At 37.2% G+C, this 17,150-nt stretch overlaps 1 protein-coding gene across 1 annotated transcript in view; it reads right to left on the bottom strand.

Moving 5' to 3' along the window:
* Positions 1-14,989: 14,989 nt before the first annotated feature.
* Positions 14,990-17,150, bottom strand: part of SPATA17 (spermatogenesis associated 17) — a gene marked incomplete at its 5' end in the record, with an annotated part of 75,896 nt that continues 73,735 nt past the window's right edge. The window contains one exon of the mRNA XM_010076770.1: positions 14,990-15,070. Within this exon, the coding sequence (XP_010075072.1) occupies positions 14,990-15,070 (81 nt within the window). The remainder of the gene's footprint in view (positions 15,071-17,150) is intronic.

The following is a 17,150-nucleotide window of genomic DNA, read 5'->3' on the forward strand; positions in this document are numbered from 1 at the left end:
TCTTTCCCAGAAGAAACCAGGACACTCAGAAACAGTTTGATGTTGTTTTCCAAGTAGGATTTTGTAGCTCTGGGGACAATACAACAAATCAAAACAAAGTGTGGGAAAAGAGTACACTACTTGTCACTAATTAATGACAGTTAGGCAATAAAGAGGATAATTACTGTTCCTCTTTTAGGCTTTCTGAACAATTTGAATAGTCTTGATTATACCTAACAGAGGGCAGCAGTCTACAGCTCCACATCATCTGGTTAACAGATTTATTTCCTTGAAAATAAATTTGACCAGAATTGTCAGTTTCCAGTAGATCCTGACAACAAGGATGCCTACAAAACCGTGTGTGGTTCTCTGTCTCAGTTGCATCCTGTGCAGGATGCATAAATTCTACGTGTGACTTCCCACCACAACTGAGCAATACTCTCTGGCACTAACACATGTTAGCATTGCAAGCAATCCATAGAACATCTGAAGGCCTTTAATAGTTATCATAAAAATTAATAAAAAAATATGTAAAGGATAAGCTACCATGAGAACTGCAAAGGAAAATTATGACCTGTGTATTTTAGGTGAAGTAGCTTACATGTATGTTATAGTGTTACTTACATTCACTTAAAAATTTATTGAAAAGATGCATTTAAGGGTTAGATAACCTGATGGGTTAATGCATTTGCTCTTCACATCAGAAGACTGAAGTAAAATTTTATTTTGGCTGTAAGTGAGTTGGGTTTTAGTAGGTTCTGCTCCTTAATGAATCTTTCAAGCAGCAAAACTACAGTAGAGTTTGGTGTAATTCATCAGAATTAACCTTTTCTGCACAGGAGGTAAAATTTGATTTTGGCTGTGAGTTGGGTTTTAGTAGGTTCTGCTTCTTAATGAATCTTTCAAGCAGCAAAACTACGGTAGAGTTTGGTGTAATTCATCAGAATTAACCTTTTCTGCACAGGAGGAATCCAGGAAAAGTGTATTGAGGCCACAAAAGAGGTTGCAATGCAAAAGCTAGACTGCAAAGCTTCTATCTATCTAACCAATTACTCCTTTAATGTTACTAAGCAAATAAAAATTAATTCACTGAGTTGCTGTTATGAGCATTATTCTGGAGCCAGTAATGGACTGGTGATAATAGACGGCCCTTTTGATCATTGACTGAAAGACCAGGGTATGCAACTATGTGTGATTACACACACATCTCACTTTGCAGCACCATGAAGAGATCCCAAGCCAACCCCAGGCTAACTAGATCTAGTGCTTTTAGACATGTGTACTCTTGTGTAGATTCACGTGTCCATTCTGGGAAGTAGAGCTGTACTCTGTCCAGACCATCTCTGGCACTGCTCTGTGCTGTGTTAGACACATCTGCCTGACTAGCACCTCTGCAGGAATGTCTTCTACAGGGCTGAAATGCAGCAGTGCAAACCAATGGTGACCCCAAAGCTAATTTAACTGGTTTCTTTAAAAACAGAAAGCTAAAAAAGGTTTACGTTTGTAAACAAACAACAGCTTTCAATCTGTAACTACATTTTTCACTGTCTTAACACCAACCTTTTTCTTCACATTAGGTTTTGGAACAATCTTTCAGTGAACGGTAGCAGAGAGTCATTGTGGATCTACCACTGCCGTAGCTGTGGTATGAAACTTCCCTTTAATGATCAGGGATGCACTTCTGCCCCCGGATCCCCAAAGCCAACCTAACCAGCCCCTTGCCTACAGCACAAGAACTATATCTGCTTGGAGTTTGAATCAGCAAAGTGGCTGAGAACAACTCGCACGCACAGAAGCTGATTGATGAAGCATGATGCATCCCTTAATTAAGCAGAAGCTACTAATAAAAATGAACTTACTGGATAATTTGTGTGATTCTTGCAAGGCAGCCATATGCGCTGCACACTGGTAGTAGGAAAACGTGGTATGCAGCTGATGCCGGGAAACTACAAAACAGGAAACTTGTTAAGAGAGGCAGTTCGGGTGCTGTCACTATTTTAGGGCAGTCCATAATTAATGCCTTCCTTGCTTATCCTTGCTTCTGTGATAAGTTGTCCTCTCCTCCTTCTCTGCACCCTTTCAGCATTAGTCCTTACCATCTCTGCTGCTCCCACAACTACATCAATTTTTACTTCTTTAGCTGTAACTGCAGCATTTGGGGGATAAAATTCCTGCACATCTGTTCCCTTTCCTGTGAGCTATAAGCATGTGTTTGTCCCAGCAAACCTCCACAACAGTCGGGGTCCAGATGCCTCTTCCTGTGCTTGTCTACAACACTTCTCTGCAGCGTTTTCCGAGGGAGCTGGAGTAGAAGCGCACTTGGTGGATGGGATGAGGAGAAGGCTCCTGGAAGTCATTCTCTCAGCACTGGCCATCTGCAATTGCTTCACTGAAGTACACAGTTCACCTCTTGAAAATCCAAACTGGTTTTAGTAAGACGGTACAACCTTGTAGGGTTGCGTTGCCAACTAATCAACTAAGTAACAGCCTAGAGGTCAGGATGTTGTGAAAGCATGGCAACACACCGTTACTGTCCATGGTCTGTAAGAATTCCTGCCGCAAGCCAGAGATACAAGCACAGAATTTAAAGGGAGAAGTGATGTGTGATGCTTGTATCCTCAAGCTCCCCACTCCATATGTTTGAGAATTAAAACATTACTTTGAGATGTGTGTTCTTTTAACAGGCTGAAGAAAACTGACTCTTTTGCCTCATTTGCTTGGAGGACATGATAATGTCTTTGTGCAAGTAAATATTCTTTTTCTGCAATTGTCCACAGTGAAAAACAGCGAAGAAATCCCTTTTTATTAAAATCAAGCTGGAAATGAGTGGCTAGGCAGGAGTTCTGTAGGAAAGGAACAAGAATTTAGCAAAAATCAAAGAAATTAAACCTTAGAAAAGAAGCAAGCTTCCTACCAGGATACATAAGAGGAATGTTGTCCATAACACATGTGATACAGTCCTTTCATTCTGCTGAGCACAGCTAGGAGTGCAGCTACAATGTCCAGCTTCTGATGTCACCTTTGAGAGAGATGTAAAGGTAAACTCTAATAATGGGAAGAAAATCAAAGAATTGGTATGGCTTGGTCTAAGAAAAAACAAAACAGCAGGGAAACATATGAGTGATCTTCCTATTTGTAAAAGGCACCTAGTAAACAATAAAAAAATAAATAAATAGGAAAAAAAGGAATAAACTTTTTTCCATGCCCTTGGTCAATACAACAAAAATTAGCAAGTTTGAACTGGAGCAATGGTGATTCAGACTTAAACATTAGGAAAAACTTTCAAACAACAGGGATAGTTAAACACCAGAAGAGATTGCCTAGGGATGTTTTGGAATCTCTGTGATTGGAGCTTTGTAAGAACAGGTTAGACAAACATCTGTCAGGAATGATTTAGGTACAGTTGATCTTGCCTTGGGGTAGCGAGATGAACTAGACGACCTCTAAAGGTTCCATTCAGCCCTCTTTCCTATGATTCTATTAAAAATACACGAAATGATTGCATGCAGAATTGAGTTTGGCACCTTTTAGTAAATCTCATTGTTTCTGCTTTTCTGTTGTTTGCTTTGCAGTTCAGCCATGCTGAAGACTCCAGGTTTCAGCAAGAACCTTAAAAAGCTGTTTGATGCCAAATAGTGCTCTGGTTCTTTTACACTGCTACATTTAATTAGGGTTTCTAATTAATCTTCTCTGTGTATTACACTATATCCAGCCATCGATGCTAATAAAATCTTTGCTTAGTTTAAAGACACTATGAAAGTTTTCATTTGGAAAGTGAGGCCATCTGGCCTCTCTACCTCACTAGGATTAGATTCTGGGTAAAGTGTACTCCATCTGTTTCTGAGATTCATATACATATCACACAGCAAAGTGTGTAGGGGCAAGGCTAAGGAGGGATTTAATTGCCAAAATAACTGAAATACAGTCAGATCTGTCTAGAGAATGTCTTTGATATTCTCAATGCAAAAATAAACACATTTCCTTTTCAAAATGTTCTCAACATCTCTTCAGAGAAGGGTTGTTTATTGCTTCCCATTGTGTGGGGTGAAGTCTTCCACTGAGGATATAATTCAATTCTGAACATATTTAGTATGAAATATTGAAATAGTAATCTTTGTTTTACACTGGGGTACCCTACCCTGGGTATTGCTGAGGAGTCCCCAACGAAGATGCAATACTGGGAGCTCTGAAACTGCTGCTGACAGGGAGTACGGCAGTGCAGAACCAGCACACGTATTTAAACACAGCTTATGTGCTAGGCTGAGCTCGATCCCACCTTCTTGTTCATGCATTCATGTCCCCTTAGCACCCCACATATGGTGTCTGGCACCTCCTTGACTTTATTACATAGGCAAATCAAATGCCCAAAACATTTACTAAACAAAGTACAGTATGCTTTGCAAGGCGGAATTTTGGCAGTTGTAACGCTTCCCCAGCTGTGGTTACAAGGTGAATTTTTGAAAGGGCCATATACCCAGAGGACTAGATTTACCAGTCTTCTCCCTTTACACTGTATACAGTGGGTTATTTGGAGTGACCTTGTGCTTGATGCCTCTGCCTTTGTCCTGTTACTTAAAGAAGCCATAAAGCAGTTATGGGGAGGTGGCAGTCACACCCAGTCACCTAACTGGCAACAGATGCTTATTTTATCATTTGAGGCTCATTCCCATCTTTCTGTTCTGGTTTGAGTTGGATTATATTAAAAAGATCCTTGGAATTACTGTCCATATGAAATTTTGGGTCAGCCGCAGATTTCTGTCCATCACTGGGTGAAGATCCAGGGTGAACAGAACATTTTCCACAGCATTTTGATCAGAACAACTTGTAACATTTTATTGCTGTTGAATTTAAATCCTATTTCTGATTTGACCTTGAACCACAAACTGTATGTTGACCTCTAACAGGAATATCATGTTTGCAGACCTTTTTTATCCAAATCTGTTTGCCATAGTCAATAGACTATATGCATGGGAAAATGCCACATCCTGTTGGGTTGTCATCCTTCTTGACTGAAACCCAAGGAGACAAAAGATGTGCAAAAAAGTTTTGAACATTAAAACCATTTAATTAAATATTACCATGGGTATGTGGCATTTCTTCCTCTTTTTTTAATGTGTCCTGGTTTGGCTTATGTGTTCTTTAGAAAATAAAAAAGAAACAACAAAAAAAATTAAAACCAAACAACAAAAAAAACCAAACCAAAACAAAGGAGCATTTTGAAAGAGATAAGTATGACAATTCGGTTCCTGGATGTAAAGAACCATTAGCTACAACTTAGGTTCCTTAGTGTAGCCATTTAGAACCTCCAGTAGATAACAGTGACTTTCATTGATACTGGCAGATTTATGGGGCCATCATTAAAAAAGAACAAAGTGGCCTTGATCAATGTTTTCAATGGATGAGGTACATGCTTGCTTTCCATCAATATCAGACATGCATCACTACTTTTCCTGCCTGTTCTTTTTTTGAGAAACAATATAAATTGTGACCAAGGGAAGACTAGTCCTTTTCTAGAGAAAATGTTACCTTTATTCTAAAGTGCAAGTAATCTGGAATTCATGACTAATTTAGACTTGAATTAAAATAATTCAGATCAATCTATCTTTATATACACACAATAAGGAGCAAATGTGAGTCTTTCAAATTTCAGCTGTTTATATGAGCTTTTTATATTTATAACAGAAGTTGAGATTCCTCAGAAAGAACAATTCTCAAGAATCATTGTCACAGGCATTGTTATTTTCTTCCCAAATGGACATAAACCCACAATAAAAAAAAAAAAAATTAATTCTGGCTAGCTGCTGAACTACGAGAAAAATATATGAATAACTAATTATAGCAATTAGCAAACATTCACAGGACTGAAATGCAAATTTCAATTTTTCTAATTTCTTAAATTGTCAGAACAATTTTTTTACCCATTTTAAGACAATCAACATTGTAAAAATGTACTTTTTTTTTTGACAAACCTTTAGCTGAGCACCATTGAAAATCTTTTGCATCTAAACACCTTTACAAGTTTGTTTCTGTCAGTCAGATGAGCGAAGAGCAGAAGTAAAGACCAATGAGAGGTGAGCATGTCCTATTGAAATCTGCTGCTATTTGGAGAAAGCATTACTGAAGCAGAGCTAGACAAATGGAAGAATACGAAAGGAGACAGAAATAGAGATACCTGAAAGAGCCAGATTTTACATACTTCACTGCTGGGGGTCCCAGAAGATAATACTGTGGGAGAGATATGGAAAAATTGTAATACTTTGTGAACTCAAATAAATTGTTAGTGTACAAGCCCTCATGCATGCCTGCCCTTACTTAGAGTTTCTAAAAACCTCCCACAAAAGGGCTATGTTTCCACAATGTGCCTTGTTGCCTTCCTCAGGAGAAATGAGTAAACCTGCCAGAAACCTTTCCAGCCAGTGGAGATCCTTTCTAGTTCAGATGTGGTGATCTACCAGGTTGCTACTGAGCAGCAAATCCCCTACCACATGCTATCCCTAACAAAGCTATGAATTTCTAAGTGCATGCTTGTGGAAATATTGCAGCACTGTGAAGTTCCCAGTTCGCCATGTATTTATAATTTTTTTTCTTTCTTAACATGGGAGAGATGTAAGTGGGTTAAATATTGATGCAGCAAAAGCTCCTTGTTCTTCTAGCCACAATTATACTGGAGGAGGGATCATGCAGTCTCCACTGTAAAAATGTAATATTAAAAAAGGAGACATGCACTTGGAAATCTTTCAAACACCTTAGAGATTGTTATTACACTTGTTACAACACAGGTGATTTCATCTCAATGCATAGTAGATGCGAAGAATTAAATAAGCAGATGGATATATTTTGCCAGAAATGAAATATGCCATCACTCTTTTCACATTACTAAAATATGCTGGTGGCTAAACAGAAATAAAAACTTGGGAACAAAAGGAGCAAATATTCTTTTTTAACACAAAACATATCTCGTTATTATAAATGGTCAGATCGCACCATTTGATTATGTATTTGTAAAGTATAAAGTCATCAAAAACCTTTCCTGATTCTTGGTCTGTCTTCAGCAACAGCTGTGAGATATATGACCATGAATAGAAATGAATGAGAGCTAAATCATGTGTTAATCATTTCCAGAACTAGGTCAAACATAAGCTCTCTCTTGATGCTTACAGACACAGCTGCCTGTCACGGTCATCCTCTTCAACTGTCACTTGAGTACAAGTGACGAACTAACAAGTTGCAGGAGCTGCGGTACCAAGCACCTCCATGAAAGGTGGTCTCGATCAGAATTCCTGCCTTCTCCAGGGCAACAATGAATTTCCAGTTCATTCCTTACTGCAGAGCTGCTGCTTGGAGTCACTGCGCAGTAGACGGAGAACGATTGCCGTTCCTGGTAGCATAAAACACAGAGTGACTCACACACTTGCCTGGAATAGTTCTTCCTCTTGCTTTTTCCTGTTTGAAGCCGGGATAAAATGTTCCCACTACTTGCAATATATATCACTGACTCGATTTCATGGGGAAGATTGGTTCTATGGTCTTCCAGTCACTACTTTCTTTGTTTGTTTGCCCTGGTTCTTAAACTTGTTGTACTGTCTTTTCCCTTTTTACTGATTTTTTTTTTTCCTTTAGGTTTGTGCAGCGGTAGCAGCACAGAAGGGTCTCTGTTCTGATCAGGACACAAGGCCTCTTGTGAAACCAGAGCAATGTTTATCCTCACAACAGCCCCCCCACAAAACCGTCATGGGCAGAGAGCTGGACAAGTTTTTAGACAGACGGACTCTAGTGCCCTTCCATATTTATTTTAACACTGAAACAATTCAGTGGAGTTAAAGCCGATCGTATTGATTGCAAATAACTTCGGAACACAGCCCACCAATATGGATAGTTTAAGTAGTCATCTGGACTAAGGAGGACTTAAGAATGAAATTTAAGTTTTAGAAAATATAGCTGTCATTAAAGACATTCATAAATTCTACAAGAGATTAAGATATGAGCTATTCAGTCAGACCAACGGTTGCAAAATTTTCACGTCCATGGCACTGTCATATGTGTGTTCAGGGGACTGGGAAGAAATCAGAAAGACCTTTTTGTTCCACAGAAATGTTTCGATGGTGTTTAAAAGCCGCACTGACTGCTTGGGAATACTCCATTTGCTCTGCTGTCTAGAGCAAAAGATTGATGGCAAAGCAATTCTCGCCTCATCTGCAGATGGCAACACTTTGTGGTGGAGGAAATACAGGATCTTAAGAGGGAAAGAAATCTTATAGACACAAATTCCTTACAGATTTGAGATTTTTATTCCCAATTGATCTTTAATTTCTGCCAAAGTTTTTTATTCTATTATTAACATAAACTGGCAGTAGCCTGTGTTGCAGGGGAAGTGGAACAAGTGGGAGGAAAAAAGCAAAGATCAAGCACAGAAACAAAACAAAGAGGGTGAATGATTCTTAGCAGGCATGCAGGAATCTCACCTATCTGTCACACAGCCGTTGGAAAACAGGAAAAATAAAGCCAGCAAATGTCTTACGAAGTAACCAGAGACCCCTGTCAGAGGCTGTTTGCTCAGTGTCTGAAATGTAACTGAGTATGCATTCCTATTCAAAGCTGCTAGGCATGTGTGAGATGGTTATTGCTGCAAAAACATAAAGTATGGGCAGTTTGTTTCATCTTTTTTACATACTATGCATATTGCCTCCTCTTATCAGTGTCTCACTCGCCCAGATTTTGACCAAAATACCAGTGAGAAGAAGAATAATCCTACTCAGGAGAGAGGAGTTACATTAAGGGCACATGAAAAGAAAGTTTAGCACCTATTTTGCTTCTGTATGAGTGATCAGAAATTTACAGTTCTACTCTTTTCTTTCTTTCTTTCTTTCTTTCTTTCTCTTTCTTTCTTTCTTTTTCACTCTGTCTCTTTCTTTCTCTGTTTCTATTTTTCTCTCTTTCTCTCTTTCTTTCTCTTTTTCTCTCTTTCTTTCTACATGTCTCTTACCACAGAGTAGCTCAGACTTTTTATAAAACTGAAGAGACAATAAATGGGAAGAACAGTTGTCCGTACAAAATGACACAGTGGAATCAAACGAAGCATGTGGACAAGAAATCATCACAATACCATGCTACAAACTTAAAAAGAAAAAAGTGAGAAGGTAACTAAACCTGGCCTCACTTTCTTCTCACTGTAATGCACAACAAGTATGTCTTTCTAATTTATAAGCACTGTCCCTTTTTAAAAACAGAATCACTGTGAGGTGGGCATGCACAGATGCAATTGCCACTTACTTGTACCATGAGCCAACATACAGAATGTAGAAGGTCGGGTTTTTGATGGTGTTGAATATCTTGACCCAAAACAAAAGCAACCTTAACATTCATTAGATGGCATAAAGTAATTAAGACTAAGAAAGAGGATTCAGTTTGGGATCATTCTAATCTAGTTTATATATTTTATAATTGTCTGTTATAGGCCACTGTAATAGTCTAAACTGGCATTTGAGGATGCAATCATGTCAGAAATACAATAGTACCAGTGAATTAACTTTTTTTAACTACATGTTATATATGTGGAGTCTCAAAGTTTTTCCTGAAGTACTCAAGTGATTTCTCTCAACAGATTTCTGCACTTAGGTATTTCTTAACCAAAAGATTCTCAAAGGAAGCAGTTCAATGCAAACTCTCAATATGTCACATTTTGGCAGTGGTTGCTTAATGCGGCAGTGCACTAACGAATTGCTCCACTGCATCCTTTGATCATGAATATGAATCGGAGTACTATAAACTGAACTCAATGTACTGATAAGTGACTGTATCTGATTGTGCCAGCAGCCAGGTGATTTTCTCATTAATGAGCTGAACTATTAAAAGATGGAAGAATATGAAGCCAAGCCAGCTTTGCATTGTCTGAGCTTCTCCGATTACATTTTTCCAGGCCTACAAGCAACCTTTGTCAACTTGTGAAAGAAAATTCAACAACAACAACAAAAATGTTTTATGAATGCGGTTAAGACAAACAAAAGCTTCGAGGCTCAAGTTCTGTTTCTGATTACATGGACATCACTCCTTTGCGGCTGTAGCATTTCTGTTTTAATATGGGGTAATCCAGATTTTAAAATCAAGGAATTATGGACATCCTCTGCTTTTCAGTCTCTACTATTCTCAATATAGGAGCCCATAGCTGCCAGGAAGGGACAGAGCTCCTCATCATTCTAATAAACTCTGCTATGAAGAACTTCTAAATTCATTACATTGAGACCCACGAATTTATGAATGGTATGTTGCAAACACGTCCTTTGGATAACAACAAACTGTTAGAAATATTCTTTAATTTTAATGTTTTCAGAGTCTTTTTCAAAGTCAAGCATTGGTATGTCAAACTCCATTATTGTTTGCAAGCATCAACATTTTGCTTTGCTGTTCAAGTATGGCCACATCTCAGCTGGAGACAGCTTCAGTACAAGTCCAGAATGAGGCATCTAGATGGGTTGCAGAGCTCCTAACAGGTGTAGACCTCTGCTACTACTGAAATGCGAAATGTGGCTTATCAAAACAAAAAGAAAGAAAGAAAGAAAGAAAGAAAGAAAGAAAGAAAGAAAGAAAACAAAGCTGTTGCTTGAAAGCTACAGTACCACATTTGGACCAGAAAAGTGTAGAGTAAATCTGAGGTCGACACTATTATAGCAATTCTGCCTCTAGAGGGCATTACAAGCTAAATGTTTCCTCTGACAAGTGTTGAGAACATCTTGGCTCAGCCCAGAAGACAGTTCTTAAATTACCTAAATTAATAAAATTTTCTGTGTTTACAACGGCAGCTATGTAGGAATCAAACAAAATTATTGGGGACCAAGACTGAAAGATCCTTAATCCACCGAGCAACAGCATATAGAGTTGGTAAGAAAAGGTGTTACCAGACATTTCCTAATATCCCTGAAAATTATTATGTGAGATATTGTAGGCAACTTTTAGCACATTGTTGTTCCATTTTAATGACTTTGCCTGCATCCTTTTTATGAGTGCTGTGATCCCCAGTGGTGGTTACAACCAAAGATCACTGGTCATTAGCACAGAGGCTTTGATTGCTTAGCACCTGGCACGTAGGCTGGTGTCACTGATATAGAAATAAATAACCTTATTATTCGACTCTCTCAAGATCTATGATCTATACGAGTTCTTCAGATCTCAGTGGACATCAGGGTATTAAGTTTCAGGCTTTTTATGAATTAGACAAAGATATCTAAGTGACATATCAGAGATATGGTGTTAGTGAGCTGGTTTGACAGGTTCTTCCCAATAAGTGCTGCTTCCTAAAGGGATGTGATAAGCCTCTTCAGCCACACAGTATGAAAAAGCCCAACAGATTTTTTTTTTTCCTCTGTACATGTGGACTAGATCAGTCCAAATCACAAAAAAATATTTGTGTTTCTGTGGCTGAAAAGCAAGGATTGTACATGTCTTGCTGCACGCTGAAGGCCATATTTTGGTATTGCAGAAAACAGCAACCAGGTTGCTTTGGTATAGTTTGGCTATATATGTTTTACTATTCACATTTGTTCAACTACAATAGACTGGAATACATTTAATGGGGGCAATTAGCATAATTACGCTTCTTTTTTTCTGAAGACTGATATACAGCTTCTTATATTTGTCTATTTCTCTGGCATCACAGTGATTCTTTTTAATTTTTAGATACTGCTGTGGGTCATTTGCTAAACGTCATAGCTAACTATGTTCTTAAGAGGCTACATATCTTCTAGACTCATCAAGATCTGTGAGTCCATTTCAAATTTTCAGAGTGTTCCATTCACAGTGCCTCTGTCTGTACCCATTCTGTGTTGTTAAGATTTTGTACTCTGAGAATAGATTGTAACATCCCCTATAAAACAGAAAAATATTCTTTAAAGTAGACACCATTCAGTATCAGAATGCAATAAAACAACAACTTTACTAAAAAGGAAAACTTACATTTAAAAGTATATTAAAAATACATTACTGAAATATATTGCAAAAAGTTATTTGATAATTAAAGGTGATATCATAAACTGTATCAACAAGAAAGATGAACAAGAGAAAAGCAAAATCACTTACAGGATCACTTCATGTTTATAATGATAGGCGGGTTACATGACATCATCAAGATCCCTGTCTTGTTCACTGTATTATCACATTGAATAAAAATATCAAAATTTTAACTTTAACTGGTTTTAGATAAAAACTGTTTGCTACATGCAAACATTTTGATTTAAACACGAGAGCAAAACAAAACTTCCTTTGCCAGGTAGACACATTCATGTGCTTGCCACAGAGGGTTACCAAATGGAAGTGGTATTCTGTCTGAGAGATGCAGAAATTAAGTTCACCCCAGGGCTAAAATTTATCTTTTATCACCTTCCCTATACACTGCAGAGTTGCTAGAATTCACTTACACATTATTTTTTTGGATTGTTCATAATGTCCAGTTCCTCTAAATAATGAAAACACACCGCTGTCCCCCGTGCTATATTATGTGTTCTGACTCAAGTGAGTCCAACGTGCTGAAGCTATCCCAGGACTGGGTTGTTAAATTATTACTAGATGTTCCTTCTAATATTGGGAGTTTTCTCTATCAATCAGCCTCATCCATATGTAAAAAAAATGCAGAGGCAGGTTCTCTAGCCCATGCTGGCAAAGGTGTGCACCATCCGGATGGCAGTTAAAGCTAAAACGAAGGGTCGAGATCCATCTGAAGTTTAATAGATTGGTATGATTTTTTATTTAAAAATATCTTCAAGCTAATCCTCTGTTTACTCTCAGTATGTGCTTATATGCAGTTTAAGGGTAATAAAAACAATAAAAAAGTCTCTACATAATGGAAGGATTGGGAGAGGTCTCACTAGAATAATTACCAATGGTTTGTATAAATGTACTGAGTAGGTGCTGAATGTACTTAATCAGAAATGAAAGGATTCTGGGATTACAGTGTGGCCACACAAGACAGTTTGGATGTTACATGCCCACGAATGACATAAATTCTGTGTGAACTCCAGTTAAAGAAAAGTATTGGATTCCCTGTGAAATACAATTGGCAAAAGAACTCCAAAACCCAAACCTGGCAGGTAATATGGTTGCTACATTATTATTCAGCTAAAAAAAAAAAAAATGAACAGGCTTGGTTTTGTGCAAGAAGGTTTCTGGGAAGTAGCTAACTGCTTAGAAACAAAAAAAAGGTTGTTTTTTCTTTTTTCTCTTAAGAGGAGGAAAAGTATGTATGTATCAAACAATTAAAATCGGAAGTGTTGGTTTTAACACCCATCTGTGCTCCAGACCCTTAGCTATGAGCGCTCCCACCAGTGCAGCACTGGTCTGCTCGGCAGGCTTTGCTTTGTTCTGGGGTCAGAGATACTGAAAGTAAGAAAGAGAAAGAAAGATTAATCTGATAAAGGCATTGCCATTTCTAATCGGAGTGATGGGAAACTGTGGTATGAAGTTAAAGAGGCAACACAGGGTGAATTACTGTGATGAACTACCTTAAAGCTGAAGCAATCAAACAGATAGCTCTCACATATAAAAATTACTGTGGCGTCTTTATTCATCAACAGTTTTGCACAAGTGTCTCATGTTCAATCCCTTCCATGAACAACTCAAGCACTCTGATACATTTGATCAGATTAACTCTTATCGGGGAGACTCAGCCACTGAGGTGGCCGCTTCTTGCTTCCCAGAGGTAATTTCTCATTGCCATGCAAGAGAATAAACTTTTCAAAGCTTGAAAATTACAAACTCTAAAAAGTAACAACACTACAGCCCAGTGCCTGCACTCATAACCTACCATAAGAGAATTGAAAGTACTATTATTCTTCTGTACGATAGCAGTAAGGCTTTAGCATATAGGCTGACAGCTGAAAACCTGCGGAAGTGAAATTTGTGACTCTTAGTTGGGAAAGTATTCATGCAAACAGACTTCTCATGGAGGTTTTCTGCAGATTTGTACAGGACAAAAGAATAAAATTCAGTAATAAAAAGCCTACCACTGAGTAACTGATTTGAATATTATGAACAGATATATTTGATTCAAGTCTAGTCAAATGACATTAAAAGCAAACATGGTAACATAGAAAATTCAGCATAAAGCTCCTGTAAAAATTCACCCACATAATTTTGAGAATTAGTTTATGATTTGCTCCTAAGAAAAGCTAAAGTCTTCCCATGATGCTGAATTCTTTGAGTCTTTTGAAGTTATCCAGTGCTGAAGATACTCAATATTTTGCAGGACTGCATGCAAGTAAACACAGCAAATAAATATCGGTTCTGTGTCACCAAATGTGTTCTTCTTTGACAAGCATCACATGATTATGCTCCCACATATCCGTTTGCTTAACACAGGACTAGGAGTAAATACACAACTATTGATAAAGAAAATTAAGTGGATATAGAAAAACAGATCTAATAATAAGGTGCATATGTTATTAGAACTTTGTTTTTGCAACACTGATGTTACATCACCCACAGAGTAGCTAAAAGGATTTAAAATAGTACCTGCCATGTACATAGCCTATCCTGTCCTTCTGAAGAGAGGAATCAGTATCCAAAAAGGATGTATCCTAACACTGAAAATTATGAACAATGGTGATGAAACAGATACATTTATAGCTGTGAGAAAAAAAAACAACGGATGTAACTTTTAAACTTTTTTCTTTTTTCAGTGTTAACCTCACTCACCAATCTGTAACAAATACAGTGTGATTCCAAGTCTTTTACGTGATTACTCTGGTTTTGTGTCCTAAAGGATTTACAATTAAAAAAATATAGTGTTTTCAGAAACTTTTTCATAACATAAGATTTTTTTTTATTGTCAAAAACACAAAAAAATTTTTTTGATTAATGTTGGAAGCTGTATTGCTTAAAGATCAAGCAACTTCAGACATAGTATACGTTGCTTTAGAGAAAGAATACTTTATGGGACATTCAGTCAACATACTGCAGTGCATTTGCTGGAATACATTTACTGATTACTTATCAGGTGTCTTATATTTTGTAGTGTAGAGGACCATTACACTATTTGCCCAGCTCTGGAATAAGTTTTTCCAAACTTTTCGAAGAGAACAATCGATGGTAACACTGTTTGAAAGTCCTGAAGAAATAAGAGAGACAAAAAAGTGTTAGAGTTTGGCTTTCATGGTTTTACTTTTCTTTTAAACTATTTTAGAGTTCTAAATATTGTCTTCTAGTTAAATTTCATTATATGAATTAGAATGTAAATTATACAAAATAAGGTATATGAAACATATGTTATTATGTGTCCATTACTTTGAAGAAGAGCACCAGAATTGAATTATTTAATTGCAAGCAAATATGTATTTCAATCTCTAAGTAACTATAGGCACTGCAAAAAGCTCTTGCTCCAAACCCCAGATTTTATAGTCTTTTGCAAATCATGGTACACAAAATTATATTCTCCTTCCTGGCAACCAGGCAAGTTATCCTTGCAATATTGTAACTTTTCCACCTTGTTTAACATTAAAACATGGATATTAAACCAGCTCCAAGAGAAATGGTAAAAAAATGAATATATATATTAAGTAAGTGTTAGTGAGAAACAAATTGATTACGTGTTCTGGTAGAAAAAATACAAGTAGGTTGATTCCTGGACAGGTTTTTTCCAGGAAAAGTGCTTGGTTATTATACTCGATTTTTGAAAACGCAAATGCTTACAGATCTAAACTGAATAAGAGAAACTGAACCTGTGCCTTAAGAGTACAGTGTTAATACAGCCAACAAACAGGAAAGTAAAATAAGCTAAGTATGCTAACAGTATTTTGATTTAGCTACTTACTAATAAACGTTTGTAGTAAATGATGAGCAAGTCTGTGGTGTTTAAGATCAAGGTCTTAACACGTTCTTAATAAAATTGCTTTATTTGACCCTGAAATACTAGAAATAGTATCAGCAATGAAAAATATTTCTTTGGCATTAGCATTGTTTTCCCTTTCCGAAATTAACAGATAAATTATCAGCTTTCCAGGATATGATGGTTAATTTTTAAGAAAGAAGATGGTCTGAACACTTTCTACCCTTTTCTATGGTCAACATGATGCTCTGTGAAAGTGGATGGAAATACGATGTCTTCTTGAAATGTCTGAGGCCAAGACTGAATGAAAGCTAAATTTTTCACCTTTTCAACACCTTTCACAATTTGAAAGGTTTGGTTTTCTCTTAAAAACAGAATGAAAACGGTATTTTTTTCTGAAAAATGACATGAAGCAAAATTATAATTCCCTGGTTAATTTACATGTAGCTACTTTACAGTTCACAGTTCAGTTTTATCTCCACAAACAGATCGAGCAACTATGAATTCTGGTAAACTTCATGCAAACACTGACACGACCCACCTGAGTTTCATCTGCACTGCGAATTGCCAAACTGTGACTGTGTTATTTCTTACATCTCATATTTAAAGTTATTTGGTATGATTCCTCCAACATTCTGGTGCATAAATCTTCAAATAGCAAGGTAGTCATATACATTCAAACTAAATACTCCCTGTGTGGTGTGAAAGTGAGTATTGCCCCATTCTTAACTGTTCACAAGATTTAATTTTTAATGTTCTCTATGCCTTGTACCGCTCAATTTCTTACCCAACAGAAACAGCCTCTTTGCATAATTACATATTATACTTTAAGAATGGCAGAATATTTTAATTTTCCTTGTGTGTTCGGTGTCACAAGCACCTTCTTAATGCAGGAAATGTTGTCCATATATTTATTATAATAAATATTATTACAGCTCCAGAATAACTGGAAATACTTTGCTTCTAAAGTGAAATCGGTTATATGTATTTCAGGAAATTCACCAGGCTAATACTGTTCATGGGAATGGAGAAAAAAAAAAAGAGCCCCAGTTGCCAAGAAAGCAAACAGATAACAGTGCTATAATTTAAGATTAAGCAGTAATTCAGAGCAGAATACAGCATCCTTTATTTCAAAAATAGGAAGTCTATTTTTGATTTACATGCAGGACAGTTAGGTACAATTTAACTAAAAAAAAAGCAGTGAACTTGGGGCAAGACAGAGAAACCAGTAAAAGGTGTACACCCCCCACATCAGGATAAAATCAGGAATGGTGAGTCTGAGCACTGAAGAAGTCTTCATTTGCTGGAGCAGACGGCTTTTGCTATTAGGATGCCTGGCCAAACAAAAACAATTGGCTGCCAA

The sequence above is a fragment of the Pterocles gutturalis genome, unplaced genomic scaffold (assembly GCF_000699245.1).
Source record: "Pterocles gutturalis isolate BGI_N339 unplaced genomic scaffold, ASM69924v1 scaffold1078, whole genome shotgun sequence".
NCBI classification, from domain to species: Eukaryota; Metazoa; Chordata; class Aves; order Pterocliformes; family Pteroclidae; genus Pterocles; species Pterocles gutturalis.